General features: G+C 45.5%; 1 protein-coding gene across 1 annotated transcript; it reads left to right on the forward strand.

The window, feature by feature from the left end:
- On the forward strand, positions 1-21390 carry ALDH8A1 (aldehyde dehydrogenase 8 family member A1). Its single transcript, XM_080806339.1, has 7 exons — positions 1-198; positions 4111-4258; positions 5578-5733; positions 7320-7469; positions 11393-11649; positions 15001-15162; positions 20384-21390. Exons 1-7 carry the CDS (start codon positions 61-63, stop codon positions 20834-20836), a joined length of 1464 nt encoding a protein of 487 aa, XP_080662465.1. The 5' UTR covers positions 1-60; the 3' UTR covers positions 20837-21390.
- Positions 21391-25805: the final 4415 nt, after the last annotated feature.

Consider the following 25805-nt stretch of genomic DNA (forward strand, 5'->3'; position numbering starts at 1 on the left):
ACAGGCAACGAGAACCGAAGGAGACACCTGCGGAGGAGAAAGGCAGGAGTCGAGTTCACCATGGCTGGAACAAAGGCACTTCTGACGCTAGAAAACTTCATTAATGGAAAGTTTGTACCTTGTAACTCCTGTCTTGATTCTTATGATCCGTCTACGGGGGAAGTATATTGCAGAGTGCCAAACAGTGGGAAAGAAGAGGTGAGTGGGGTGCCTGGCTGGGGCAGTTCGTTGAGCATCCCTTCGTCTCGCTCAGGTCCTGCGTGATCACAGGGCCATAGGATCGAGCCCCGCATTGGGCTTGTGCTCAGCGCAGAGTTTGCCCCTCCCCTCCCCCTCTTTCTCTCAAATAAATAAATAAATAAATAAATCTTTAAAAAAGAGAGAGAGAAGAGGTGAGTATATTCACTTAGGGAAGATGGAAATATACCTCATGTGCTGATGAATTACGTGTCACTTTTTTAGGAGCAAAGGGAGTTGGGAAAAGGTGTAGAATTGTTAAACACTAGCAGAGGGAAGATTTTAGTGCTGGGAAGGTTTGCTTGGTAATGGCACTTTTAGGGTGCAGGATTCCCAGGCTATCCGAAAGGAGAGCGTTCTTATGACACCTTTTGAAATGGTGTAACGTGGAGACTATCCTCCATTTTCAGAAAGTCCGCAATACGCCACTTGGCTTTTGGGAAAGAAATAATAAGTATGGTAACGGCTTTTTTCATAGAAGTGAAAATCCTCTTCGTATTTCTTTTGGTGAGTGAAAACAGGTGCTAACGTAAAAGTGAGTGGCCTCCTGTGAGCTTTCAAACGGGGATGTCTATGCCTGGCACAAAGCCCATGACTGTGCAGAATGCAAGTGATCAATGAGGCATCTTAATACACAGCTGCATTTCTCAGACATTCCTTATTAGGGGTCTAGTAAAAAGTATTTTTTGTTAAGAATGATCCATGTTTCTGTTTACTTTTCTTTACTAAGCGTTGCCTAACTTTGCCACTATATTCATGGATTTCTAAAAAAAACACACACACACACACACAAAACTTACTGCTCCACTAAAACAAGCAAAAGTGAAAAACCCAGGGATTGATTTTAGATTATCCTCTAATAATGCCTTATGTCTTTAAAATTTCTAGTGATATAAAACTGATCGTTTGATGAAATGCAAAATCAAATTCCCATGTATTTTTGCATTTAAATTTAAAACCATCACTCAAAGTGCTTAATGGTACAAACATTAAAATTTTTTTAGTGATGCAAAATTTTATTTAAGAAGTTTTATAAAATGTTGGATATATTCGATTAGCTATCAGTTATTTCATTGACAATGTAAAAGTGTCTGGGGTGATGAATATGGCTGATGTGTGTATGCTCATCTAATGCCTAATGGGTTTTACTTTTTAAGGCACAAAGAACTAGATTATTTATTTATTATCTTAAACAATTTTTTAGAACTAGATTATTTAAAAGCCCACTGTAGTCTTCATATACAAATAAGTATCTATAAATAAGCCTTCTTATACTAAGCTACTATTTCTCTTTTATTAATAATATTTTAAAACAGTCTTGCATTAAAAAAAAAAACCTTTAGACTTGTGGACAAAAGTTTGCAAACATTGGCTAATCTGTTGGTTAAACTGTAACCCACAATTCTGTTTCAAATGACTTGGGATAGATGTGGGAAATCCAGCTTTGTGTTATCCAATCCTCCTGGTCTCTAAGTGTTTTCCAAAGTGTTGTTAAAAATGACAAATATGACAAATTTTGTTGAAATATTTTCTGTGGCTAATGGTTCATGCCTTTTCAGAAGATAGAATGCAGTACAGAGGCATCTGCTAGGAGAGGAATAAATATTTTGGATTTCCCAGCAATTTAACTTGCAAATATCCTCTCTGATCCCACAAGTCTCAGTTTTTGCTCGCTTGAAAAATATCATCAACACACAAACTGCACACCCAGTTTCATAGAAAGTCTCTTACAGAAAGTACTGCCGGTGTTGCTAAGAGGTTTTGCTGTGTGCTCCGCGTTCACTAAGCCCTCTAATACAATTTACACCCAATGGGAGTCATAACAACCTACAAATAAGACTCTATCATCACCCTTATTCCACAGATGACAGTGAGCTAACATTCTCATCTCTGATACCTAGATCACACACACACACACACACACACACACACACACGCACAGACACACATAGAGATTTGCGGTGGCATTTACATGATAGTTTTGCAATCATAAGCACAAACCAGAGTCTGACTGCATGGCTCCAAAGACCAGCTGTACTGCTCAGTATCTACTGTCTTGACTTAGAGCTGAACTTCCTTGTGCCTCAGTCTCCCTACCTATAAAATGGGGATAACAATAATACCTGTCTTCTAGTGTGGTTCTGAGGATGAAACAGACTGACGCAAAGCCCTTCGTGTTTGGCATACAGTAAGTGCTTTTCAGGTGTTAGCTTTTGCTCAGATAGATTTAATACGTATTCTATATACTACACAGATATTAGCCACCTTAGAACATATGACTGGACCTGAGTTTTCTGCATAGCAAAAAGCTTAGATTTTATATCGACAACCTCAGGAAAATGAGATTTTACACTGAGCACGGGAGTGCTGGCTGGCACTCAGTGTTGGCTGGCAGCCAGGCCTTGGGGAGGCAGCAGCTTCTGGTGGTGAACAGCACAGCCCACCTTCTCCCTTCATCCCGTCCGCGGGTCCACAGTAGAGATTCAGCTTTTCAACAGAAACCACCACTTTTCCAGAAATTTATAATGAAGAGGAGAATCATGTCATCCTTTATTCAGCTCAGCTGGAAGTGACTCTGTTTATAAAGGAAACAGAAGGAGCGTGGATCAGATTTGGAGGGAGAGGGCGGCTGAATTGTCAGGTCACGTGATTCGAGAAAGAGGCTCGTGGTTGCCTGAATCCTGTGGAAAAGGATTCTGAGGCTGGGCCTGGGCCCAGGGGTGGAAGAAAGCTGTGAGTGATTGTAGAGTCTTGTCATTCATGTGAGGGGGCAGAAAGCTGAGACACAGGCTACGTATTTGCTATCTCCAGGAAAGACTTTGCTTTGATTTCGCTGAAGACCCCAAGACTCATTTTGCCTTGTAGGAATTGGCTTGCTCAAACCTTCCCATATATTGTTTCCTTTTGGATTTGCTCCAAAGCCAGGTCTCCAAGCTATCTGTTTAAACATGGATGCCCTCCTTTCCCACAGAGGCCTCTGTCACTGGGCAGAGCCAGGCAGGCTACAGGGACCGTGGCTCTGCCATAGCAGGCCAGCTGTGGTCTTGGAACCACAGAGATCCGGGTTTGAGTCCTGACGCTGTCACTTATTAGCTGTGTGACCTCTGCTGAGTTACGTGAGTTCTCTGTGCCTCGGTTTCCTCATCCACAAAATGGGCATAGCAATAGTCAGGGTACAGAATTCTAAAACAGGTGAAATAAAATAATTTGTGTGTTTAGCATATTCTTTATATATAAAAATTAGTAATTTTTGAGTGGTCATTTTTTAAAAAAGATTTTATTTATTTATTTGACAGACAGAGATCACAACTAGGCAGAGAGGCAGACAGAGAGAGGAAGGGAAGCAGGCGGGGCTCGATCCCATGTCCCTGGGATCATGACCTGAACCGAAGGCAGAGGCTTTAACCCACTCAGCCACCCAGGCGCCCCTTGAGTGGTCATTCTGAGCGGAAATGACAATCTGAGGATATGATTTAAAACAAACTTATAGACTTCGTCAGATATGTTGGATCTGATTAAAAGCTGAGGGATTCTACACATCTTGGTGATGTTTTCTCTCTCACACGCTACTGAAAAAAATTTTTCTATTTTGGCGTGATTAAAAATGTGCGTCTATTAAAATTCAAATAGTTTCCTTCTGATGCCCGCATCTGAATACCCTGGTTGAAATGAAGCATTCTTCTCTGTTTTTGTGGTGCCCCTGATTCTCTGGTCGCGTAAACACCACTTTGCAGGTAACTCAGCACGAGGAAGACTTGAATATTTGAAATCAGGCAGAAGGAAATTAGACGTGGGTGGATCTGTGGATTCTGGATTCATCCAACCTCAGCAGGAACGGTCTTAAGCTGACCCTCTTCCTCTTGCTCCTCAAAGATCGAAGCCGCGGTGGAGGCAGCCAGAGCAGCCTTCCCCGGCTGGTCGGCCCGGAGCCCCCAGGAGCGCTCACAGGTGCTGCACCGGCTGGCGGATCTGCTGGAACAGTCCCTGGAGGAGCTGGCCCAGGCAGAATCCAGGGACCAAGGTGAGTGCCGCTGGCCAGCCCTGCGCCAGCCAGTGTGGTGCCTAACGAAGAGTGCTGAAGCGGTACTAATCCTCAGATGCAGGCCATGCCTGCCCTCCTTCCGACTGGTCAGGTGACCTCCAGCTTCTTAACCACAAGGGATGGGACTCGGGTACTTCCTCCATAGTAGTGTCCCCCCCAACCCCCGCCCGGCCCATCAGTCTAGCCTCACCTGTGCTTCTCAGGCAGAGAAGCCATGAGAAGCCTCCACGCAGGAGGCTCGCATCTGGCAGACTCCTGCCCCGTTCTGATGGTCCAAGCAGGTCACCGCTGAGCCCAAGTTCCGGGGGCAAAGAAATAAATACACTTTGTCCATTTGGTGGAAGGCGCTGCCAGGGTTTTTGGCAAGGGAAGTAGATGTGGGGCAAGGGGAAGAAGAGGGTCGATCCTTCTAGGTAGACCATTTCAAAGCAAAAGTAATTGAAGAGCAGGTTATTTAGAAAGACTCTGTATGTCGGTATCGCGCTCTCAACACAACTTCCCAATTTCAACTCCTTCCCAGAAGCCTAAGTAATGGATTAAATGTCCAATAGTAATATCTACTGGGAAACCCCGAGATCTTTTAAAATGATACGGATGCTTATAAATCACCTTAAAGTTAGAAGGCAGCCTGAGTCCAAACTCTTAAGGAGATGCTTCCTGCCAGTGCTGCTGACCCTGGGAGTCCCCTTGAATCACTAAAGACAACTAAGGGACAACCCAGAAAAGCTATGTTTCTCTTTTTGTTCAGTCCAGGAGATAAGGTGTACATGGGGCACGTGGTGAGCGAGTGAGGGCCACACGGTATCCTTGGGGTCCCCTCAGCTGTTCTGGCACGTTCCCATCTTAAGGACTCCACCCTGTGTTGGGGAGACATTTAATATACATTGTCTGTTTGTCAAAGTGGTTTCATTGTGTCATGCAGCTACAGCTGTCTTAACACCCATCACTCCAAGCCCTCCAAGCGGGTACAAAGCTTGGTGATTTTGACTTGAAAGAGCTGATGTGAGCGGAGTGGTAGCATCTGGCAGATTCATGATAGCCACGAATTGTTCAGTCCACAAAGCAAAGATGGTTTCACTTAATTTTAACCGCCCCCCCCATTTCATTTGATAACTTCATATCTAATTATTTCACGGTTCTATGAGACCACGACCAGCTCTCTGTGTCATCAGGGGATGAAGTCTCAGGCTGGAGAGGACCAAGGTTCCGTCCGTGTGAGCTGGGATACGTGTGTGATCATGTCTTCTCCATCCCCGGGAAGCAGGCAGACCGTGCTTTCTGTTGTTGGCTTCTTTCAGGGAAAACCATAACACTGGCTAGAACCATGGACATTCCCCGGTCTGTGCAGAACTTCCGGTTCTTCGCCTCCTCCATCCTGCACCACACGTCTGAGTGCACGCACATGGACCACCTGGGCTGTCTGCACTACACCGTGCGGGCCCCGGTGGGGATTGGTAGGTGCTTGGGGAAAGCTTGCTCTGCGAGGGCGCCCAGTTCTGTAGAACTCATCTAAAGGAACAGACCGAGAGGAAGGAAAGAGGTGACTTCTACTTTGGCCGAAAATGAATGGGCCTCAAAAATCTATTTCTAGTTTATTTCCTTTGTCTCACATTCCCTACTTATTCATGGAACACTGTTCTTGGGAAATTACCAGGAAAAGAATGATGCCGGGAGGAAATTCACATGCGAAGGTTCCCCCCGCCCCCCACATTAAAAAAATTTTTTTTTCCAGAGAGTTTTGTAGTCAAGAGCAAGGATTTTGGGTATGTGTGGGGCCAGTTTCATAACATTTGTATACTTCAAGATTCTTATCTTAAAAACTGGGAGAATAGTTTATATTTATATATTTTAGTGTGAATTAAATAAATTAGTAAGTGTAGGGCCCTCTGAATTAAGTGCTTCCTGCTTTCTTTCAGAGTAAGTGAACACGAGCAATGACTCAAACTATCCACTAGATGTCACTGTTCCTCCAACCAGCAAATACGTGTATTTATTAGTTATATTTTATGATGGGATAAAAGAAAATAAATTTAAAGGAACGAAAAGAGGACATATTACCACTTTGGTTATTTGAACTCTTTGGAAATCATATTTTGAAGGAATTAGGAAAAACTCAAACTTCCCTCTTAGAAGTATGGTGATATATAATGCTGAAAAAATACTCTTATCCTATAAAGAAAAGATTTTCTAGCGAGAAATATAATCATATAAAATATATGTTGACTTTCACAGCATAGGTTTAAGGGAAGAGTATAAATGAGATGAATCCATTTACAAATTCATAAAGTAAATTTTTATTTTTTTTGAGAGTTTTATGGTTGGAAACCTTGTTGGTTTCAGAACATTGCATGGAGACACATTCTAGATGCTGGTTCTGTTACTTATTTAGCAATTCTACCTGGTCATGAAACAGGTGATAACCCAGAGAGAATTTTTTTATTAAAAAGTCCTCTGGCTGGCCAAAATGCGCTTCATAGTCTATGCATCAAATTTCCCTGGCTTTACTAATCAGAAGACCCCCACATGGCAGACTAAGAATGCATTTGCTCTTATTTTACCACTGATTCTACAAAGCTTGAGATTTTATGCCTTAATCCACAACAGGTTAGAAACTGTTGGAAAAACTTGAAAGAAATAGTAGTTAGACAGTTGGATGATGAAGAAGGAGAGAGAAGTTTAAAAAAAATGTAAAGGTCAGTCTATAAATCTCAAAACTCATCACATTCTGGAACTGTTTAGTAGCAGGTGACAGCCTCTTGGCCCTGGAGCTTACATTGTCCTTGTTCATAAATACAACTGTTACATCAACAAGAAAAGAGTAAATTGTATAGCTTTATAGTTTTAAAAGGCACAGTTGCTTGTAATACATTTTAGAGTTATTTCCCCAAAGTTGGCTACAAGTAAGCCAAGGTGGGAGTTTTAGAAGAGTAAGCCTTAGTTTCATGCAGGGTGGAGGAGTTCCACATGAATAAACTCAGTCTGGCCAGTCTAGTTTGAGGGTCCTGCCTTTGGTGGTAGTGTTTCTCTTCTCCTCTTGTAGCTGGTCTGATCAGCCCTTGGAATTTGCCACTCTACTTGCTGACCTGGAAGGTGGCGCCGGCCATCGCGGCTGGCAATACCGTGATAGCCAAGCCCAGCGAGCTGACGTCAGTGACGGCGTGGATGATGTGCAAACTCCTGGAGAAAGCAGGTAATGCGCGGTGGCTTTGGAGAGGTGCAGGACTGGCTTTGGGGTGGCAGGTTTTGTGGGTCTCAGCCGCCACAGCGTCGCTGACATGTGAAAAGTTGTTCTGACTAGAAATCTGCTCAGCAAAATTGATTCCGTTGACATCTTTGGTTTTCCTCTCTCTGATCCTTTTCTGAGAAATCCCCTTCACACACAGGGTTGGATCACACTGCTTCCTCTTCTTCACCCCTGTTCCCCCCAGCGGGGGTGGGGGTGGGGGTTGGCAGGCAGTGACATGATTGCACACCTGTGAAGTGAGAACAGGCTTAAAGATCCCCGTCAACTCAGACACCAGCCTGCTCCAGAGGTCGTCTTCAGCGGATGGTTTAAAATCTTCTGTTTGAACCACTTGTTAATCTTGATGCAAATAAGACTGCCCTTAAGTACTTCTCTGGTTTGTATGGTTATACGATACCTGCTAGAAATGGGCATTTTTAAGAGATTTGAATATACCTCCCTCAGTTTTCTCTACATTTGGAGCCACCGTGTGGAAGCTGATATAATATGGCTCCTTGGCCTCTCTATGTCAACAGTGTCCTGGCCACGTTCAAGGTATGTTCCTGCGTAGGTTCTAGGGTATAACTCAGCATGGGCGCGGTCTGACTCTGCACCAGGGTTGTGTCAGGAGAGCCTAGCTTGTAACCCACAGGAAAGACCCTTGCTGTTAGGACCCTCCGCTCAGGTCTCCATTTGTACCCTGCTCTGCGCACTTCCTTCAAATCCACAGAGAAGGTAGTGTTGGGCTCACCCATATCCATAAAGTAGGTGGTTGGAAAGAACCCATCCGTACCTCCCTCTTCTGGATACCTTATCTCTCTAAGCAAAAACATACATATTGGCTTCCAAGAAAGCTGAGCCAGTTTTTACTCCAGGATTTAGATGGCAGGGTGAACTATGTGGCCTTATGACCCTAGTCTAGCTGCCCGTTTCCCTTGTATTGTACAGAGGAATGAGGCCTCCCAGCTTCAGCCTTTGGGGTGACATTTATGGATGCCCTAGGCTTCTAGAGGGTTATGATAGAAATGTGCCTATCTCTCTCATGTCCCAGGGGTATCATTCCTTCTTTACATGAGGGATCACTTTCTAATGCCATTCTTTGCAAAATTAAGTGCCTAGTATCTACAGAGTTCCAAGGCCTTTCTTCCCTCTCTGTTGGCTATAGGTTCCCTGGAGTGGAGAGAAGGGGCCGATGCTCTGCCGTGATCTATGCTGGGGAGGGCAGCCCTGCAGGTGGGGCGATGCCACAGAACTGTGTTCCCAGAACCACTCTCTCTTGAAGTCAACCACGTCTTGATCTATGAAGATTTCTCTTCCCTAAACACTCTCCCCTTCCATATGCCCAGCTCCTGGGCTACAGGAGAGTTCTACATTTCCATGTATTTGCATAGCATTTATCTTATTTCTTGTGAATGAATAAGCTTGTTATACCAAGACAGTTCTTCCTTCCTTCCCTGCCTCTGCTAAATTTTCTTCCTCTGGGCACCACAGAGAGTGTAAGGCTCAAATTGCACCTGTCTTAAGCCCTGTTTCTCCATTTGGATTGAGAATCTGTACGAGACATGTTGAATACTGTACACAAAAGAAAACTAAGAAGACCTGCTGGTGCATTCTTGATATTTATAGGGCCAGTCCTCGGGTCTGGAGCATTCAAACAGACTTGACAATTGACCCTCCTGTGAAGTAAAGTAATTTTAAAAAATATGCAGTGAATACCTCTTTTATAGTTCTAGAACAGTTATCTCTTCTTGGCAGCACTAGACGCATGCCTCATTCCTGGAGTGTCCAGTGAAAGCAGATTTCTGTCCTTTCCTAGTTTTGTTCTGCCCAGTGGAGGCTTGTTGCCATCCTTCCCCATCCTGGTCCCTGGTGCAGGGAATCTATGCCCCGTGCTGTCTGTTAGCCACCTATTCTGAGTTTTACCGAATTATTACTTGCCAACGTAGTGCCTCCTTTCTCTGGTAACTGGCCTATCTTAAGGGTAGAGGGCCAGTGTCTCTAGAAAAATTTCATTACTGTCTCGATCAAATTGGCAAAGTGGTGCTGAGAAATACTGGCCAGTAGGTAAGCACATTAACACCAAAGTTCAAGGGAATGTAAAGTGTTAATGCCGTTGTGTAGAGGGCAATTGGCCTGCTGAAGTGAACTCATTTTCCTGGGATGATAAATACGTGGTGTTTCTGAGTTTTCTTCACTCTTCATTAAAATGCTGTTGTATACATTAGCAGTGATTTGATCCATTTTTGCCTCCAGGATTTATAAAGTCCAATCGTCCACCTTCTCTTGCCCCCAAACCCCAATCAGAAAGTATTGGGCAAATATTCACATGCTCACTGTCTGATGGAGATGCAGGACCCCCCAGCCTACAAATGGTGGGAGACTTGACCTTGTTTCTCCCCCATCAACCACCGTGAGGGCCCCTCTCCTGAGCCCCCTCTTTGCCCCAACACAGGGCTTAGTGGCTGACTCTGGGCCTGCCCTCCATGGCAGTGACCTGGGATCCAGGACCAACCCAAGCTAGATTTCAGTATGTGTGCACCTGCGTGTAAAGGTGAGGCCATTAGAGGGGAAGCTCCCCTGGGTACCACCAGGAGTCATCGATTCTCCACACCTGTCTCCGAGGCTCACCTGATGGGGGTGATCCCCTCAGGTGATCACACTAGGGCTCTGGCTTGATGGGAAGGTGTTCTGGTTGATGATGGATCATCAATGTCAACTTGTTTTTTGTACTCTAAAAGCATATTCTGGAAGAGATGGTTTTAATCCAACAGAGCATGTTTCTGTTAGGAAGAGAATGTTTAACCTGGACAGGGAAGGATAGTGGGAGCAGGGAAGTAGTTAAAAAACCTTACACGTTGGAGGTTTTCTGCATCTCTGTACTTCCAGGCTGGAGAAATATGGGAAAGAAACTCAGCTAATCTCCTAAACCCTAAGACACAACACGATTGCACTTAGATTTTCTTTCTGGACACATAAAGCTTTCCAGAGTCAAGGACCATTTCTGATTTGGATAATGTACATGGAGCCTCCATTCATTCATTCACGTAATTATTTGTTAACCGCGTGCCCCCGGTTTTGCCTCCTAGTTGGTTGCCCTTTAGCTTCATTCTGCCTCGTTTGGTTGAGGTGAGGATATGAGTCCTCCCTGCCTCATCCAGTAGCTGGGAGATCTAGATCGCTTCCAGCAGTGACTGGCCCACAGTGAATGCGGGCACTTACTGGTATTAATCTATCTGGCAAACTAGGGCCTTAGCATAGGGGGGCCAGTGGGGAGCAGTAGGGTCTCATGCTAGAAAGATGGGGCTCCCGTTTTAGGGTGTATTTGGCACTTTAAGTCAGTTCTAGAGTGTATGTCTGTACCATGGGACACAGGACCTTTAACTCAATACTCACCTTCTTGGAGGAGCCCAAGGGAGCCCAAGGGAGCCCTCCCTCCCTTCCCTGGGCCAAGTCAGTCAGTCTCTCCTTCTGTCCACTTCACATTTTCACACTGAATCGTGACTCCTCAACGCCCGCTTGGAGCAGGGTTCTTCTACCTTGCAGGGCTTGACCTGCCTGAGGACATCTCTGTGACCCGAGCCCTTGATGCCTAGTCAATATTATGGAATGAATTAATTAGAAGGTTCTACTCTTCATTTTTCTAAGGCAAAGCACCTGGAAATATCCCACCTAGGGCACACTGGATTTGTGCTATAGTCTTTGCTTCGCCATTAAACTAGAGACAGCCATAAAATCTGCTCCCCTCCATTCGAACTACTTCACTTCCAAGGAGAACCTCCTTGTCACTGAAAGTTCTCAACACACGGAGAAGAATTACTGTTGTAATTTCTATTACTGTTTCTGTATCCCATCCAGATACAGACCTGGAGACTGTTCTGTTTCCTGTCCAGGTGTCCCACCAGGTGTGGTAAATATTGTGTTTGGAACAGGGCCCAGGGTTGGCGAGGCCCTGGTGTCCCATCCAGAGGTACCCCTCATTTCCTTCACGGGGAGCCAGCCCACGGCCGAGCGGATCACACAGCTGAGTGCCCCGCACTGCAAGAAGCTGTCCCTGGAGCTGGGGGGCAAGAACCCCGCCATCATCTTCGAGGACGCCAACCTGGAGGAGTGCATTCCAACCACTGTCAGGTCCAGCTTTGCCAACCAGGTGTGTCCTCTGGGTTGGTGTGTTTTGTTTTGAGTTTGTTTGTTTGTTTTAAAAATCCGGTCAGCCTGGATCCGTTTCATTACAGTGCCAAGCCAGGAGTGAGTGGGTCAATCTGGGGCTATTTCAGGGAAAGGAGATTTTGACATTGTGTTATGCCATCGACTCTGTTTTGTCTCAGTGTCCATCTGTGGTTCTTGTGGAATCACAGCTTCTGTTGGGCAAACACCTGTTCTTGAGCTGTATCGGGTGTGAGCCATGGGCAAAATGACTGACTGCTCCTCTAAGCTTTTTCATCCCTGTATTCATAGTCACCCCCGTTCTCTTCTTGCTGTCTGAATGTCCTATCTCCAGTAAACCGTGTGCTCCCCGAGCATCCCAAATGTAGCACACACTTAGAAATAAATGCCTAAACCAGTCTAGAGGATGTTGCTGATGTTGGAGTCATGGATGTCACAGAGCCATGGGCAACTTGGTATCTCCCGAAATTGTGTAACAGATGTTTTTCTGAAAGCCAAAGTTCTCAGCAGATTCTTCGAGGCGGTGGCACCCCAAAGGGTTAGGAACACGGACCCAGATAGACCGGACGGTAAACCTCACAGAGTCTGCTCTGGGACCGCAGTCGATTTTAAACACCCCAGCATCAGGTCTCGCGTAGAGCAGGTGTGCACAAATACTGAATGATTTTCTCCAAAGGGCCTGCTTTTAAAAAATTTTAGCAGTGAACAAAGAATTCACTAAAGAGTTAGAACTGCCATAGAAAGAAAGATGAGTGAAATGAGATATATCTTTATTTAACTTGCCCAAGTTGCTGTACGTAACATTTTGAACCTTCATTTCCTTGCCTATAAACTCCTGGAAGCAGTAATGATGTCTTCCAGTAGCGATTTTGTGAGTTGTAGAATGAAAACCATTCTTGACAGTGGTTATTTTTGCGATCGTTATCATTGTAATTATTTCTCTCACAGTCATTCCTAGGGAAAGTGGCTTCACTGTGTCTGTAGAGAGCGTTTTTCTGGATCAACAGACTTAAATTTTAAGATTTTAGAAAATAGACTTGCAATTTTATGATACAGCTATTTCAATCATTAAAGTAAACAAGTGTCCAAATGAACAATGAAATCAAGCGTTTTGGTGTCTTAGTGACAACACGGGGGGTAGGGACAAGCTGTGGACTGCGAAAAAGCCCAGAGGACGTCAGGTGAACTCTGCATGAAAAAAAAAAAAAAAAAAAAAGTACTCTGAGCGCCGAGATGGACTGTGGCTTCTTGGCTACCAGGATTGTGCCAGAACTTGAAATTGCTGAGAGAACCTTCCTCTTAGGGGGTATTTTAAATGTCTGTGGGGAAGAGGACAGGAACCCAACTGGTTAATTCAAGACAATAGGCAGACTTTAGGCAAACTACAGGGGCTGGTTTCTTTTTCCTAAAACAAGTGAACACTTCTTCCTCGGTTGAACATAATGGGCCCCTTTGAAACATCTCTGGCACACGTAGTCTCCTTCGGCCGGGGGCGCACTCACACTTCGACAAGCTGTGGGATACCGAAGAAGTGAATGGACTTCAGCATCACTCGGCCTGAAGTTGAAACTTCCTGTGCCTGGTGGCCCTGGGCTTGGGTTCGTTCAAAGCTCCATTTCCTAATTATAAGCTGGGAAACCTATGGCATCATAGAATTATTATGAAAAAAGCACCCTGCACGGTCCCTGGAATGCAGTAAATAATATTTCCCTTTTCTCATTTCCTCAAAAGTCATGCTACCAGAGATCCTGGCATTACCTAGGCTTTCCTGGCACTAAGTAATCAGGAAAACCTTGACTGTGTAACCCCCAACTCTCTTTACCACACCATCCTTCCCCACACGGCAGGGGACACTTGTGTCTGGAGAGTTCCCAAGCCAGATACTCAGATGGGTCTTACAGTGATGCTGGGTTGCAGAGAGAATTGTTTTTTCTGAAACGGTGACTATTTGATTTGGACAATACACCTTTGCACAGCTGTCAAAATAATTAGAAATATTCCATCCTTAGGATGGTTTGAAGATCAACTATAAATGTGGTGAAAATCGTTATTTATGCAGAAATGTAATAACCATACATACATAATGATTTGAGATGTCTAGACTGTGGTTTGTAAGTGACTGCACGTTATAGTCAGACGATAGTAAGGATCATTTTTCACTCAGGCTCCTGTTAGCACCTCTGCCCCAAACAGACAGCATCTCTGTTTGGATGTCTAGTAGGCATCCGAACCTTAACCCATGCCAAGCTTTCCTTCCATCCCCTATCCCTGCAACACCGCTCCTCTCCCTGCCTTAGGGTGGCAAAGCACTACCATTCGAGGTTCCATCAAAAACCTGGGACTCGACCTTGTTCTTACCCCAACATCCTATCTCACTAATCCATCAACCCATCCTGTTGGCCCAATTATTCTAATATATCCTGGAACCCCCTGCTTCCGCAGAGCATTGATACCAGTTTTCTCGCACTTGGGGGTCCCATGTCCCTTTATGAATGTGGTGATGTCAGTGGATACCTATCACTTCGCCCAGCTCCGCTGGTCCTGCCCTGGTGCAAGCTACCTCTGTGTGCCTGGGCTTCTGGAATATGCTGTGAACTCTACTCTGACCCCACTCTCGCTCTCTTCTGTTCTACTCCACACGGCCGTCAGAACGACTCTTTAACAACGGAAATCGATCATATCATGCCGCTGCTTAAAGCCTTCCACCACCTTTTCATGATCCCGGGAGCAAGACGCAAACTCCTTGTGAGCCTGTGGGACTCCACATGGTAGGGCCTTGCTCTCACCTCCTGCCTCCTTTCCTACTCTCCCTGCCCCCATTCCTGCCTCCACTCCCAGCTTCAGCCCTGCCTGCCTTCTTCCTTGCCTCACACACCACACCCCCGCAAGCACGCTCCGGCAGCAAGAAGCCGGTCCACCCTGCCTGCTGAGAATTGCCTTCCTCGGCATCTAGCCCAGTAAGCGCCTCCCCACCAACCACGGGTCAATTCAAACAGCCTCTCCTCACAAGGGCCTTCCAGAACTCCTTTTACTCCAAGGGACTAAAAGCGGCTTTTTCCCGTTGATTTCTGTTCCCATCCTCTGCTTAGTTTTCTTGTATGGTTTTGCTCATGACCTGAAATTATATTATTGATTGAGCTCATTGAGCTGTGCTGTTGTCTGACTTCCCCACAAGAGTGTGTGTTCCTGGTGGTGGGACTTTGTTTTGTTTATCAGTGTCTCCCATGGCCTAGACCACCGCCTGGCAACTGGCAGGTAGGTGATCAGAGATGCAGGGTGACCTACCCATGAAGGAGTGTGTCTTGTCATTGTCCTCATGTGTCATTCTTGGCAGGGCGAAATCTGCCTCTGTACCAGCAGAATCTTTGTCCAGAAGAGCATCTATAGTGAATTTTTGGAGAAGTTTGTACAAGCTACCAGAATGTGGAAAGTTGGCATTCCCTCCGATCCATCGGCCAGCATGGGAGCTCTGATAAGTAAAGCTCATTTGGAGAAAGTAAGTCAATTTTCTGCAATGGGAGTTTGGGGAGAAGCCCAGTGCAGGGCATAGCACACATTCCTGCTTTGAAATGTTGTTCATTACCACCCTGTTCTTTAAAAAATTCTGACATGTAGGAAATGGTCTCTGGATACAGAGTCTACAAATGTTGTCCAGGTTAAAGCCATGTCTACACGGAATAAATGAATTGGAGAAGTCAGCATGTAGATACCATCGAGAGCGAGGAAGAGAAATTTAAAAAACACAAGGGTCACCGGATAAGAATGATGTAGATTAAGGGTGGCAGGAATTTCCATCGATAAAAGTTCCCAGTGGAATGGGTTCTGCCTGTGGCTTATGGCAGATGGAATTCCGGACATGCCAGCAGGCATGATCCAAATTACGTGGTCCTTAGTGGATAGAGTTAGTGGTGGTCTATGTGGGAGAAGCCGATGATGGTCTCTGGGTGGTTTATGGAACTTAGGTCTTTAAAGTCATCTTTATGTATTACCTGATGTGACTCCCAAAATAAGTCACAGAACGCTGGAGCTGGGGGACTTTGTTTTCAGCTGTGGTAACTGAGACCCACCAAGGAAGATGTACCCCTGTCCGTTAGCCAGTGAGGGACAGAGCCTTTACTTAAGTTTGTAGAAATCTTTGACTCTGCATAGAATTGGGAGATTTACTACATTTTAACTTTGACCTTTACAGCGTTATGAAGCACAGAGGCTCTCAGCCGAGGGTGTAGCAGCTAGGTGGTCTCCTTATTTCTTCTGTTTTCCCAGTGAACTACGAAGCAGGGTGAAGAGGGGAGAAGGTGCTGAGGGCTCAGGAGGGAGGAAAGGGTTTGAAACAGTCCTGCAGGACATCAGAAGGGATTCCCGTTGTTTCTAGCATTGTAGCCACAGAAGGTGTGGACAAAAGCCAAGAACCCTGATAGAGCTAAACCACAAATGATATTTTTTTTTTTTTTTTTTTTTAAGACTTGAAACATTGTCGAGGTTTTAGGCCTGGTGTCAACCGCTCCCTCACGAATCCTAGCCCAGAAATACCATCTTCTATGAAACCAAATTATGCTGGAAAGACAAGTGTTTATTTAACATGTTGGTTGGATTTTGTTTGCTTACTGTCCTTTCAATGTAGTGTACTTAAGTGCCATGAATAACTCTGAAAATGGTGAAGCTTACAGTTAGCAGTTTGGTTTTTTTTTTTTTTTCCTGACCACATTCAAACATAAGCCCAAATTTATCTTTCAAACAGAAGTTTTTTAAAACTCCCTTGTATTTTTACCATGATATATTTTCTATCTCGGTCAAATAACTAAGAAAAGAAATAAACTTTCTATTTTGGAATAACTTAAAATTTATAGAAAAATCTCAGAATCTCAGGGCAGAGAGTTTCTATATCCACTCATGCAGCTTTCCCGTTTGCTAACATCTTCCAAGTCCACGATACAGTTGTCCACACTAAGAAACCAATGTAGCACATGACTGTGCACCAAACTGCAGATTTTTCAATTAACCTCTCTTGATTTTCTACTTGGTCCTTATAGAAAATAATTTTTCAGGCACTTTCTTATTAAAACAAAGTACAATTAATTACTCTGTGCTCATTTCAGAAAGCTCCATGGCTCTGCTGCTTTTAGGGACAGAGATTTTGTACACACAGTTAAAAATTTCAAAATTGGGGCACCTGGGTGGCTCAGTGGGTTAAGGCCTCTGCCTTCGGCTCAGGTTATGATCCCAGGGTCCTGGGATCGAGCCCCGCATCGGGCTCTCTGCTCAGCAGGGAGCCTGCTTCTTCCTCTCTCTCTGCCTGCCTCTCTGCCTACTTGTGATCTCTGTCAAATAAGTAAATAAATAAAATCTTTAAAAAAATTTCAAAATTGTTTTTTAATCATTGGCCAATTTATTATTATTATTCTTTTTAAAGATTTTATTTATTTGAGAGAGAGAGCAGGTAAGAGAGCATGAGCAGCGGGGGGAGAGAGAAGCAGGCTCCCAGCTGAGCAGGGAGCCCCATGCTGAGCTCCATCCCAGAACTCTGCAATCACGACCTGAGCCAAAGGGAGACGCTCAACCGGCTGAGCCACCCAGGCACCCTGGCCATTTTATTTTATTTTTATTTTTCTAGAGAAGAACACTAAAGATCGTATTCCCATTACTCCACCACATATAAGCTTGCTGCGATCAGCGGAGCCCTCTTGTTTCGTCGTCCTACAGACTGGATCTCTCCCTGCTAGAGTAGAGGGCCCCGCAGGTGGGCCTACATTGCCTCTCCTATGTGAGGCCATGGGGCAGTCCTACTGAGACTTCAATGGCTCCTGGACATCTGTCATCTTCACTGCTCCACCTTGAGCACAGGTGCCCAGATGCAAGGAGTCATGAAGTCCCCCTCTGAGTCTCCCACCAGGTGGACCCATGATGGGGGGCTTGCAGATGGATTCTTGTGAGGAGGCGCTGGGTATCTTGGCCCTTGAGGGAGAGAGAGAGATAATGGAAGCAGGTAGGGCAGTATAAATGTGGCCTTTTCAGTGGGACTCTTTCCGGCTGGGTATGCCGCTTCGGAGATCAAGAAGGGCGTGCAGACGTTCCACCAGTGGTCATCTGTCCTCACCTCTCACCAGAGAGCTGTGGGGGCTGCGTCCCAGGGGAGGCCAGGCGGCCATCTTCTATCCTGCTTCTCCTCTGCAGCTGGTCTGTGTCTGCTTTGAAGCAACTAGCCCTGCAGAGTCTGGGGTCTTTGTGTCCATCTTGCTTCTCTGTGGTTGTCAGGATAGATGGCGAGGCGGTGACCCAGGAGTCCGACTAGAATATGCAGAAGCTGTTAAGCTGTTCGGTCATGGCAAAGGGCTCAGAACCTCACAGAGACGCAGCTTGCTCCTAAGTGGACGAGTGACTCGCCTGCCTCCCAGGGATGCAGGCGACTCTGTCCTCAAGGAGGGTAGAAAAGGCTCTCTGCCTGTTTCACAGGTTGCTTTTTGTTTTTGTTTTTCTTTTCCCCCCCTCGAATGCTTTTCCACGTGACTGTCCAGAGAATCTGGCTCGAGGCCAGCCTGCCCAAAGATGCAGGAAATCGGAGATGGGATTCTGAGTGTTAACAGCGAGGCTGGCGGAGCGCAGGGAAAATTCACAGGTGCATTCCCCGATAGGGCCAGGCTGCAGGCTGTTAACAAAGGTCCACTTTTGCAGTTTGCTCGCTGCTTCTGTCAGATTAAAAAACGAACAAACAAACAAACAGAACCAAACTGACTTGCCGGGTGGGCATGTCGCTGAAGTCTCCCAGCTCGTAAGCCTCAGATGGTGTGTGATGCCATCACCTTCCTCACCAACAGCACCAGTGGTGGCTGGCATTTGAAAGACTTACTGCGTGCCAGACATTATGCTAAATATTTTATATACATTTTATCTAAGCTTATGAACAGATGGGAGTGTTAATCCCATTTTTCAGAGGGGAAACTGAGCATTGAAAATCCCTCTGCGACCAAGTGGAGGCTCTGGGATTTGAACTCCTGGGGCTCCCCACCCACCCACCTGACCTCTGTACTGGGATTTTATGGGCAAAGCTACCAAGTACTCACTACTCTCTGCTCTTAGAGAAAGTTTTGTAGTTATAATTTATTACATTTTATGGCATGTTAGCAGTCACAGCATTTTCTTTTTTCAGATTTTCCTGAAAATCTCAGTTCCTGAGCTGCTAGTTGAAATATCATTCTATCATCCAGAAAATACATTTAGTTTAGTGTGAGTTTAATATATCTTATATATTAAAAATTTTGAAAGGTTTGCATTTTGAAAACAGACACTTTCCTTCATATTTTATTATCCAAGAGCGTCTCAGAGATAATCATGAAATTCCACGTAGATGAGATGATCTAAAGCCACTCTGTGTTTAATCATGGAAAAAAGTTCTGGCCCTGCATTTAGCAGGTGCTCCTGGAGATCTTTGCCTCGACTTCCCCTGTACACACATTATGCTGCCTTTGGCATCTTTTAATCTAAGTGGGTTGTTTCAAGAGGAGTAAGAGAATAGGGGAAAGAGAAGTCCAGACCTAATTTAGTTTTCATCTGCAAACTAGACAAGGGCTTTTTCTGGGAGAGCTTTGAGATCATTGCACGTGTTGGGGGAAAATGTGTAGCAGAGGGGAATATGAAGCTGTTCCAAATATTCTATTTTTTAGAAGTCTTTGACCTCATGGTTTATTAAGTGTTCTATGAGCTAGAGCAAAATTAAAAATAAGACAACAGTACTTTTTAATTTTTATATGGCAAACACATAACTCTATGTTGAGCATGGTTCTACAATGGAGTACTTATCTAATACAGGACAGAATGCTCAAATGAATAGGTGATACTTAGGGATCCAAAGTATGACTTCAAAATTTACCCTGCCTTTGATGTACTGCTTATCTGTTGTTTTATACTTTTAATTTTTGAGATCACTTTTCTACTTCTCCTATGCTCAGGGGTAGGATAAGGTTATCATTGTGACTGCAAGGAAATTTCCATACATAAACGTACGTATCCTTTTATAAGGAGTCATTTCTACAACCATTGTGAATAAACATCTGTCACTGTCTCCAAGTTACTGGGTTTACTTACTACATAATTTATTTCCCATTATAGTTAGCTATTCTATATTAACTAGATATATTTTCAGAACGTAATCAGAATGAGACAGAAGTTAGAAATCATTTGTTCTGGAAGCCTTTCTTGGCCTTTCATGAAATCTTACACACCATTCAATCTCCCATATTCTGCAACAGACAGAGCCCCCTCCCCCCGCCACCCCACACAAGGAGTAACTATTCTTTTGTGTATCTAACTACTGAATATCCCTGAGTGTGAATTCTAGCTTTCCTGTTTACTAGTGGTATGAACCATCTACCCTTTCGGAGGCCCAATTTTATCATCAGCAAATAGGCGATAATAATACATAGCTAATAGAGTTTTGAGAGAATTAAATGAGAATGTATGAAAAGCATTTATCTATGTGCCTCGGACGTAGACAGTAAAGAAATTACAGCCCTCCTCTTCCGTCTGGGGGCTGACTGTCCAAATGATGGTCAGAGCCCTTCCACCCTCAGGCTTAGCAGCTGAGCAATAAGATAATCAACTTTAGATTTCTTAGCAATGGCCTTATCCATATTTCCTAGATGATTCAAAAATACTGAATTTTCTGCTGCTTTGTGTCAAGGCAAATGGTAAGATGTTGCTAATCATGGTTTTCACCCACCCAGGTCAGAAGTTACATCAAGAGAGCCCGGTCAGAAGGGGCCCGGATTCTGTGTGGTGAGGGGGTGGACACGTTGAGTCTCCCCCCCAGGAATCGTGCAGGATACTTTATGCTTCCCACAGTGATAACAGACATTAAGGATGAATCTTGCTGCATGAAGGAAGAGATATTTGGTCCAGTGACGTGTGTCGTCCCCTTCGAGAGCGAAGAGGAAGTGATTCAAAGAGCCAACAGTGTTAAATACGGGCTGGCAGCCACAGTGTGGTCCAGCAACGTGGGCCGTATCCACCGTGTGGCAAAGAAATTGCAGTCAGGCTTGGTCTGGACAAACTGCTGGCTCATCAGAGAGCTCAACCTCCCTTTTGGGGGGATGAAGAGTTCTGGGGTAGGTAGAGAAGGAGCCAAGGACTCTTACGAATTTTTCACTGAAGTCAAAACCATCACCATTAAACACTGACCCTGGCTAGTGGAGAAGCTGTGGTCCATGGCTGGCTGCAGAGAATCAGTAGTCCAGTGCGGCGAGCAGATATCCCGGCATAAATTTCTCTACCTTATGCTCTCTACCTTATGCTCAGCAGTTTGTCTGTTTTCCCTGTGGAGTCAAAGAAGAGACTTCTGAGCAGGAATGCACAAAAAGGAAGCCAAGTAATTGTCAGGTTCCTTCTCTATTGTGTCTTTGCTGTAGTTTTTTTCATTGTTTTGATTGGATTCTTGGAAATTCACAGATAATCATTTTTTTTTTCCATTTTTAAGTATATATAAGAATGTCAATGATAAACATAGCATGAATTTGTCCGAGCAGGCCTAAATGGTAGGTCCCACTAAATACATCTGTAAAAGGACAAAGAAAAATAAAATAATGACTACTTTTGGAGGAAACTTGAAGCAAGAAGAGGAAATAATTTGATCCATTTCTACTCAAGTGTAATCAATTCCAGTTCTTCGGGTCTGTCTCCCATGAGGCTTACAACCCACTAATCCTAAAAGAATAAACGTTAAGCAATTTTAGTAGCCAGTATGACATATGTCTTCTTCTTGAATTATCCTTTATTCCTCTTAAGGGTATGGACTTCATGCAAAGTGACAGAAGTATTTCTCGTGGCTTTTTTTTTTTTTTTTTTTTTTAGGTGTCCTAATGATCAGAGGAGAAAACTGAGGTTTACAGAGATTAAAGTAGCATGCTCAAGGTCACACGAATGCTAAGGGGCAGAGGAAGGATTTGAACCCAGGGTTGGCTCTCTGTCTCCAAAGCCATGATTTCTGACCACCTCACACTTGCACAGCAGCCACAGTCTTATGGAACACATTGTGTTGGGTCTCCTCTCCGTGTCTCCCTCCCTCTCCCCCTCTCCCCTGTCCCTCTCAGGCGTGCAACTCAGGAACTCCTCAGGCACAGCCCTTCCTACACCAACTGCAACCAACCGTTTGCATGTCTGACTGCCCAGCTGGACAGGAATTGCCTGAAGGCCCAGGCAGGGCTGCTCCCCCCCCCCCCCCAAAGTCTCCATTCCCAGCACAGGGTCTGGCACACACAAGGTGCACCAAACTTTCTTTCAGGGATGGAATGAGGTCTTCTGGTGCTCTGGGGTGTTTGTTGCACAGTGTTTGGGGATGTGGGTTGGGCCAGAGGGGCGTGGAATAGTCTTCATGGTTTGTGTAGGTTTTTGGGTATGTTGGCTTGTTGTCAAATGCTGAAAAGCATAAGCCCTTTGGAGGTCAAGCAGCGGTGCCGAATCGTATCCGGTTCCCAGCTTCTCCCTCCCCTCCCTTCTCCTTTTCTCACCCGCCCTGCTCTCCAGCTCAGGCCTCGGAGTCCTCATTAGTTAAATCTAGAAACAATTCCAAGAGGCAGTAGGAGGAATTTCAGCAGCTCCTAGTCTCTAAGAACCCACCTCTTTGTTCTTGTACCTGGTCTAGCCCAAGCTCGTCCTTATTTCGGAAACCTAAGCCACATCTTGATTCCACATTCTGGCGACTGAACGTCTTTGCTCCCCGTGCCTCAAGACCCCCCTCCCACCCTGCTTGTGTTCTGCCTCCAAGACTGTTCTCTAGAACATGGAGCTGGCCCTGCTCCTGTCCCTTCTTGTCTGGGCTCTGGATCTTGTCTTGTGGAGGGGACTGCTTCCTGCGGACAGCCATTCTGGATGCCAGTTCCCTCCTCTGGGCCTCTCTGGAGCGTCAGAAGCTTCTCCTGGGCTCATGACGCAGTCCCATTGACCAGATGCCATTCTCTATCACCCCAACACGGGCCCAGTGCTCAGTTGTGAACACCAGTGGCTTTGATTTCTTAGCACCCCACAGGGCCTTTTGTCATTCTTCCTAGGCCACCCAAGTGTCGGTGACTTTAGTTCCAAGACCCGCCCCTCCCAGGCCAGCCCACACAGTCTCACACCCCACGTCATTTAGGGTCCCCTGTGGGTCTGCGCCAGCGTGATGACAGAGTCCCCACAGAGCAGCGCCTCTGTGGCTGCAAGGCCGCCGGGTCCCCCGCCTGCTGGACGCAGGGCCACTCAGGAAAACCCTCAAAGGGGATGCACGAGGGTTTCGATCCTATCTGTTGAGTTTTATTTCTGAGCTGGGTGATGGGGGCTTGCATGTTTGCTGTGCTCTTTCACACGTAGGAACTACATACTGAAAGGAGAAAGTGGATCGTGGATTGTGGGTCGTGCAGGGGGACAGCCTGGCACCTGCACGGGGGGAGCTCAGAGCACGGTGAGCCCCCTCTTCCCCACAGAGCCGCTGTGGGGGGCTGATCAGAGGTGACCCAGATGGAAAGCAGGCCCTGGGAGATGGGCAGGAACAGGGACTCTGAGGAGCCCAGCTTCTGAGTGTGCCTTTCTGTGCTCCCCAGTCTGGGAGGTCTCTGGTTCACATGCAGATTGAGATCCAGTAGGTCTGGGTGGAGCCTGATTGTACTTGGAGTGTCAAGGACTTCGAGAACCCTCTGTAGGAGCTGCGGCTCCCATGATCCCTCCTCCCCACCTTCCCAGGTCTCAGGAGCAGCCCCTCCTGCGCTGGTCCCCTCCTAGACCCAGAGGAAGTGCTCACACACTGACAGAGCTGACCTTCCTAGGAGAAGGTCTCCAGTGCGGTGGTTGGCACGGAGGCTGAGATAACTTAGGACCCTGCAGCTTCACGGAGGAGAGACATCCACTGAAGCATTTCCCCGGCCCAGGTAGAGCAGGTCCTCCCTCCATGGCTCCTTCGGAAGGTGCACACTGAGCCGTCTATGCAGCCCCAAAAGAAGCCTGTCTCTGATCCCCTGCACACAGAAATGTAACGTTAGCCCCTCCATCCAGGGAAGGGGGTTACCAGTAAACTCTTCCAAACCCCCAAAGATAACTTTGCCCACTACCTATAATAATCAACCAGTACACTTTTTATTCGACATTATTACGGGTCAGTCGAGGCTCATGAACTATTTGGTGAAAGACCAACTAACTGAGGGAGGAAGAGATTAAAGAGGAGGTTGTTGAACATTGAATTCGTCTCAGAGATTTGAATACCCAGCACGTTAGTCGCCACAGAGCGTGGCTATGCCAAAGGAGCGAACCAGGGGCGTGAGAGAGACCTTGAAAATGAAACATTGGCTCCCCAGATAAAATGAAAAATCAATAGAATGGAACCGTTGGTTTGGCTGACAGCTAACGTACCGATCTGGAAAGTCAAGTTGAGAGAGTAGCCCAGGATGCAGAGAATGACAGGAAGGAAAAATATGAAAGAGAAGTTGAGATGGGGGATCGATCTGGAAAGCTGATAATTCATCTGAGGTGAGAGAACAGAAGTGGAGAAGCAAATAAATGATAAAAATGAATATCTCTGAACGAAAAAACTCCCATGAAAAACACTCACCATGTGTCAGGAGCTATTCTGCTGAAATTTAACAATTCCTAATGTAAAGCTTGCAGTGAGAATTACCAGGATACCTACAAGCTCTGCCCCCAACTCCCCAAACCCACAAATACACGCATAAGGTTGTCATCATACATTTTCCATTAATAGTACTGATTTTGGAAGACAGTAGAGCAAGATTTCAAAGTTCTCAGGAAATGTTATTTTGAATCTAAATTTTATAGCCAGCTAGCCTGTTACTCAAGGATCCAGGCAAAATAAGACAATGTCTCAGGAGTTTACTCTTTTCGATGTGATTTGGGTTGTACCTCAGGAGAAGGAAAAATGAATCCAACACACAGCAGAACTTCTGAGGAACAAAATGAAAAGAAATTTCAAATTAGCAGCAGCAAACAGGCCTAGAAAGCAGTTGGCCCAAAGTAGAACACTGTAGACAGGACGTGGTGGTTGAGAAAGCCTGGTTAAAAAGATGTGTAACAATCCGGAAGATCTTCAATCTGTAAAAAGGTCCCCCAAGTCTGTTCTCTCCATTACAATAAAGGGAACAAAAACTATTCAGAAGTGATGATCAGATGAAGTGAACTGAAGTGCTCTGTGACTTAGAAAAAAAGAAAGGGTCTAAATAAAGCGACTCCATTTTTCCATTATTTTTTGGATGGATATTTTTGGTGACATAAAGTTGCATTTCCATCTTTATGGGCCTTACATACTACTTGGTTCTCTCTCTCTCTTTTTTAAGATTTTATTTATTTACTTAACAGAGAGAGAGAGAGAGATCACAAGTAGGCAGAGCAGCAGGTGGGGGGCGGGAGGAGCAGGCTGCCTGCCAAGCAGAGAGCCAGATGTGGGGCTCGATCCCAGGACCCTGGTATCACAACCTGAGCCAAAGGCAGAGGCTTAACCCACTGAGCCACCCAGGCGCCCCTCTCTTTCTCTCTTTCTCTCTCTCTCTCTCTTTTTTTTTTTTTAAGATTTTATTTATTGATTTGCCAGAGAGAGAGAGAGAGAGAACACAAGCAGGGGGGCAGCAGGTAGAGGGAGAAACAGGCTCCCTGCTGAGCAAGGAGCCCAACTCGGGGCTCCATCCCAGGATCCTGAGATCATGACCTGAGCTGAAGGCAGACGCTTAACTGACTGAGCCACCCAGGTGTCCTCATGCTACTTGGTTCTGCAATTAGTATTTATATAATCTTAACATTATGAATGTCTCTCACTGGCTTTTAATTTTTAAAGTCGAGCTACAGACAAAGTACAGAAAACAAACTTAAAATGACAGAACAGTATCGAGGTTCAAGCCCAGATGATGATATTAATCAGGTGACAAGTCTGGAAGAGGAAAGTGTGAGCCGGAGGCTAGCCCGTGGAGATCTACTTTCCTCATCTTACTGCACGGGGAGTGGGTCCTTGATGCCAGAAGACGATGAATCAAGAAGCAAGGATTGAGGCAGATTATTTAAAGTGATGCATGGACACATTTAAGATCTCAAAATGTTAATGTCACGAACAAAAACTGGAAGGTGAAATGGAGGAGGCGAGCTCAGAGTACAAAGCATGTGAAATGCACACACCTTTCC

Source organism: Martes martes, assembly GCF_963455335.1.
Source record: "Martes martes genome assembly, chromosome: 6".
NCBI classification, from domain to species: Eukaryota; Metazoa; Chordata; class Mammalia; order Carnivora; family Mustelidae; genus Martes; species Martes martes.

Coding starts and splice junctions, on each gene's coding strand:
- ALDH8A1 (XM_080806339.1), top strand. CDS start 61: ATGGCTGGAACAAAGGCACTTCTGACGCTAGAAAACTTCATTAATGGA. Junction 4,259..5,577: donor GGCAGAATCCAGGGACCAAG/GTGAGTGCCGCT, acceptor GGCTTCTTTCAG/GGAAAACCATAACACTGGCT. Junction 11,650..15,000: donor GGTCCAGCTTTGCCAACCAG/GTGTGTCCTCTG, acceptor CATTCTTGGCAG/GGCGAAATCTGCCTCTGTAC.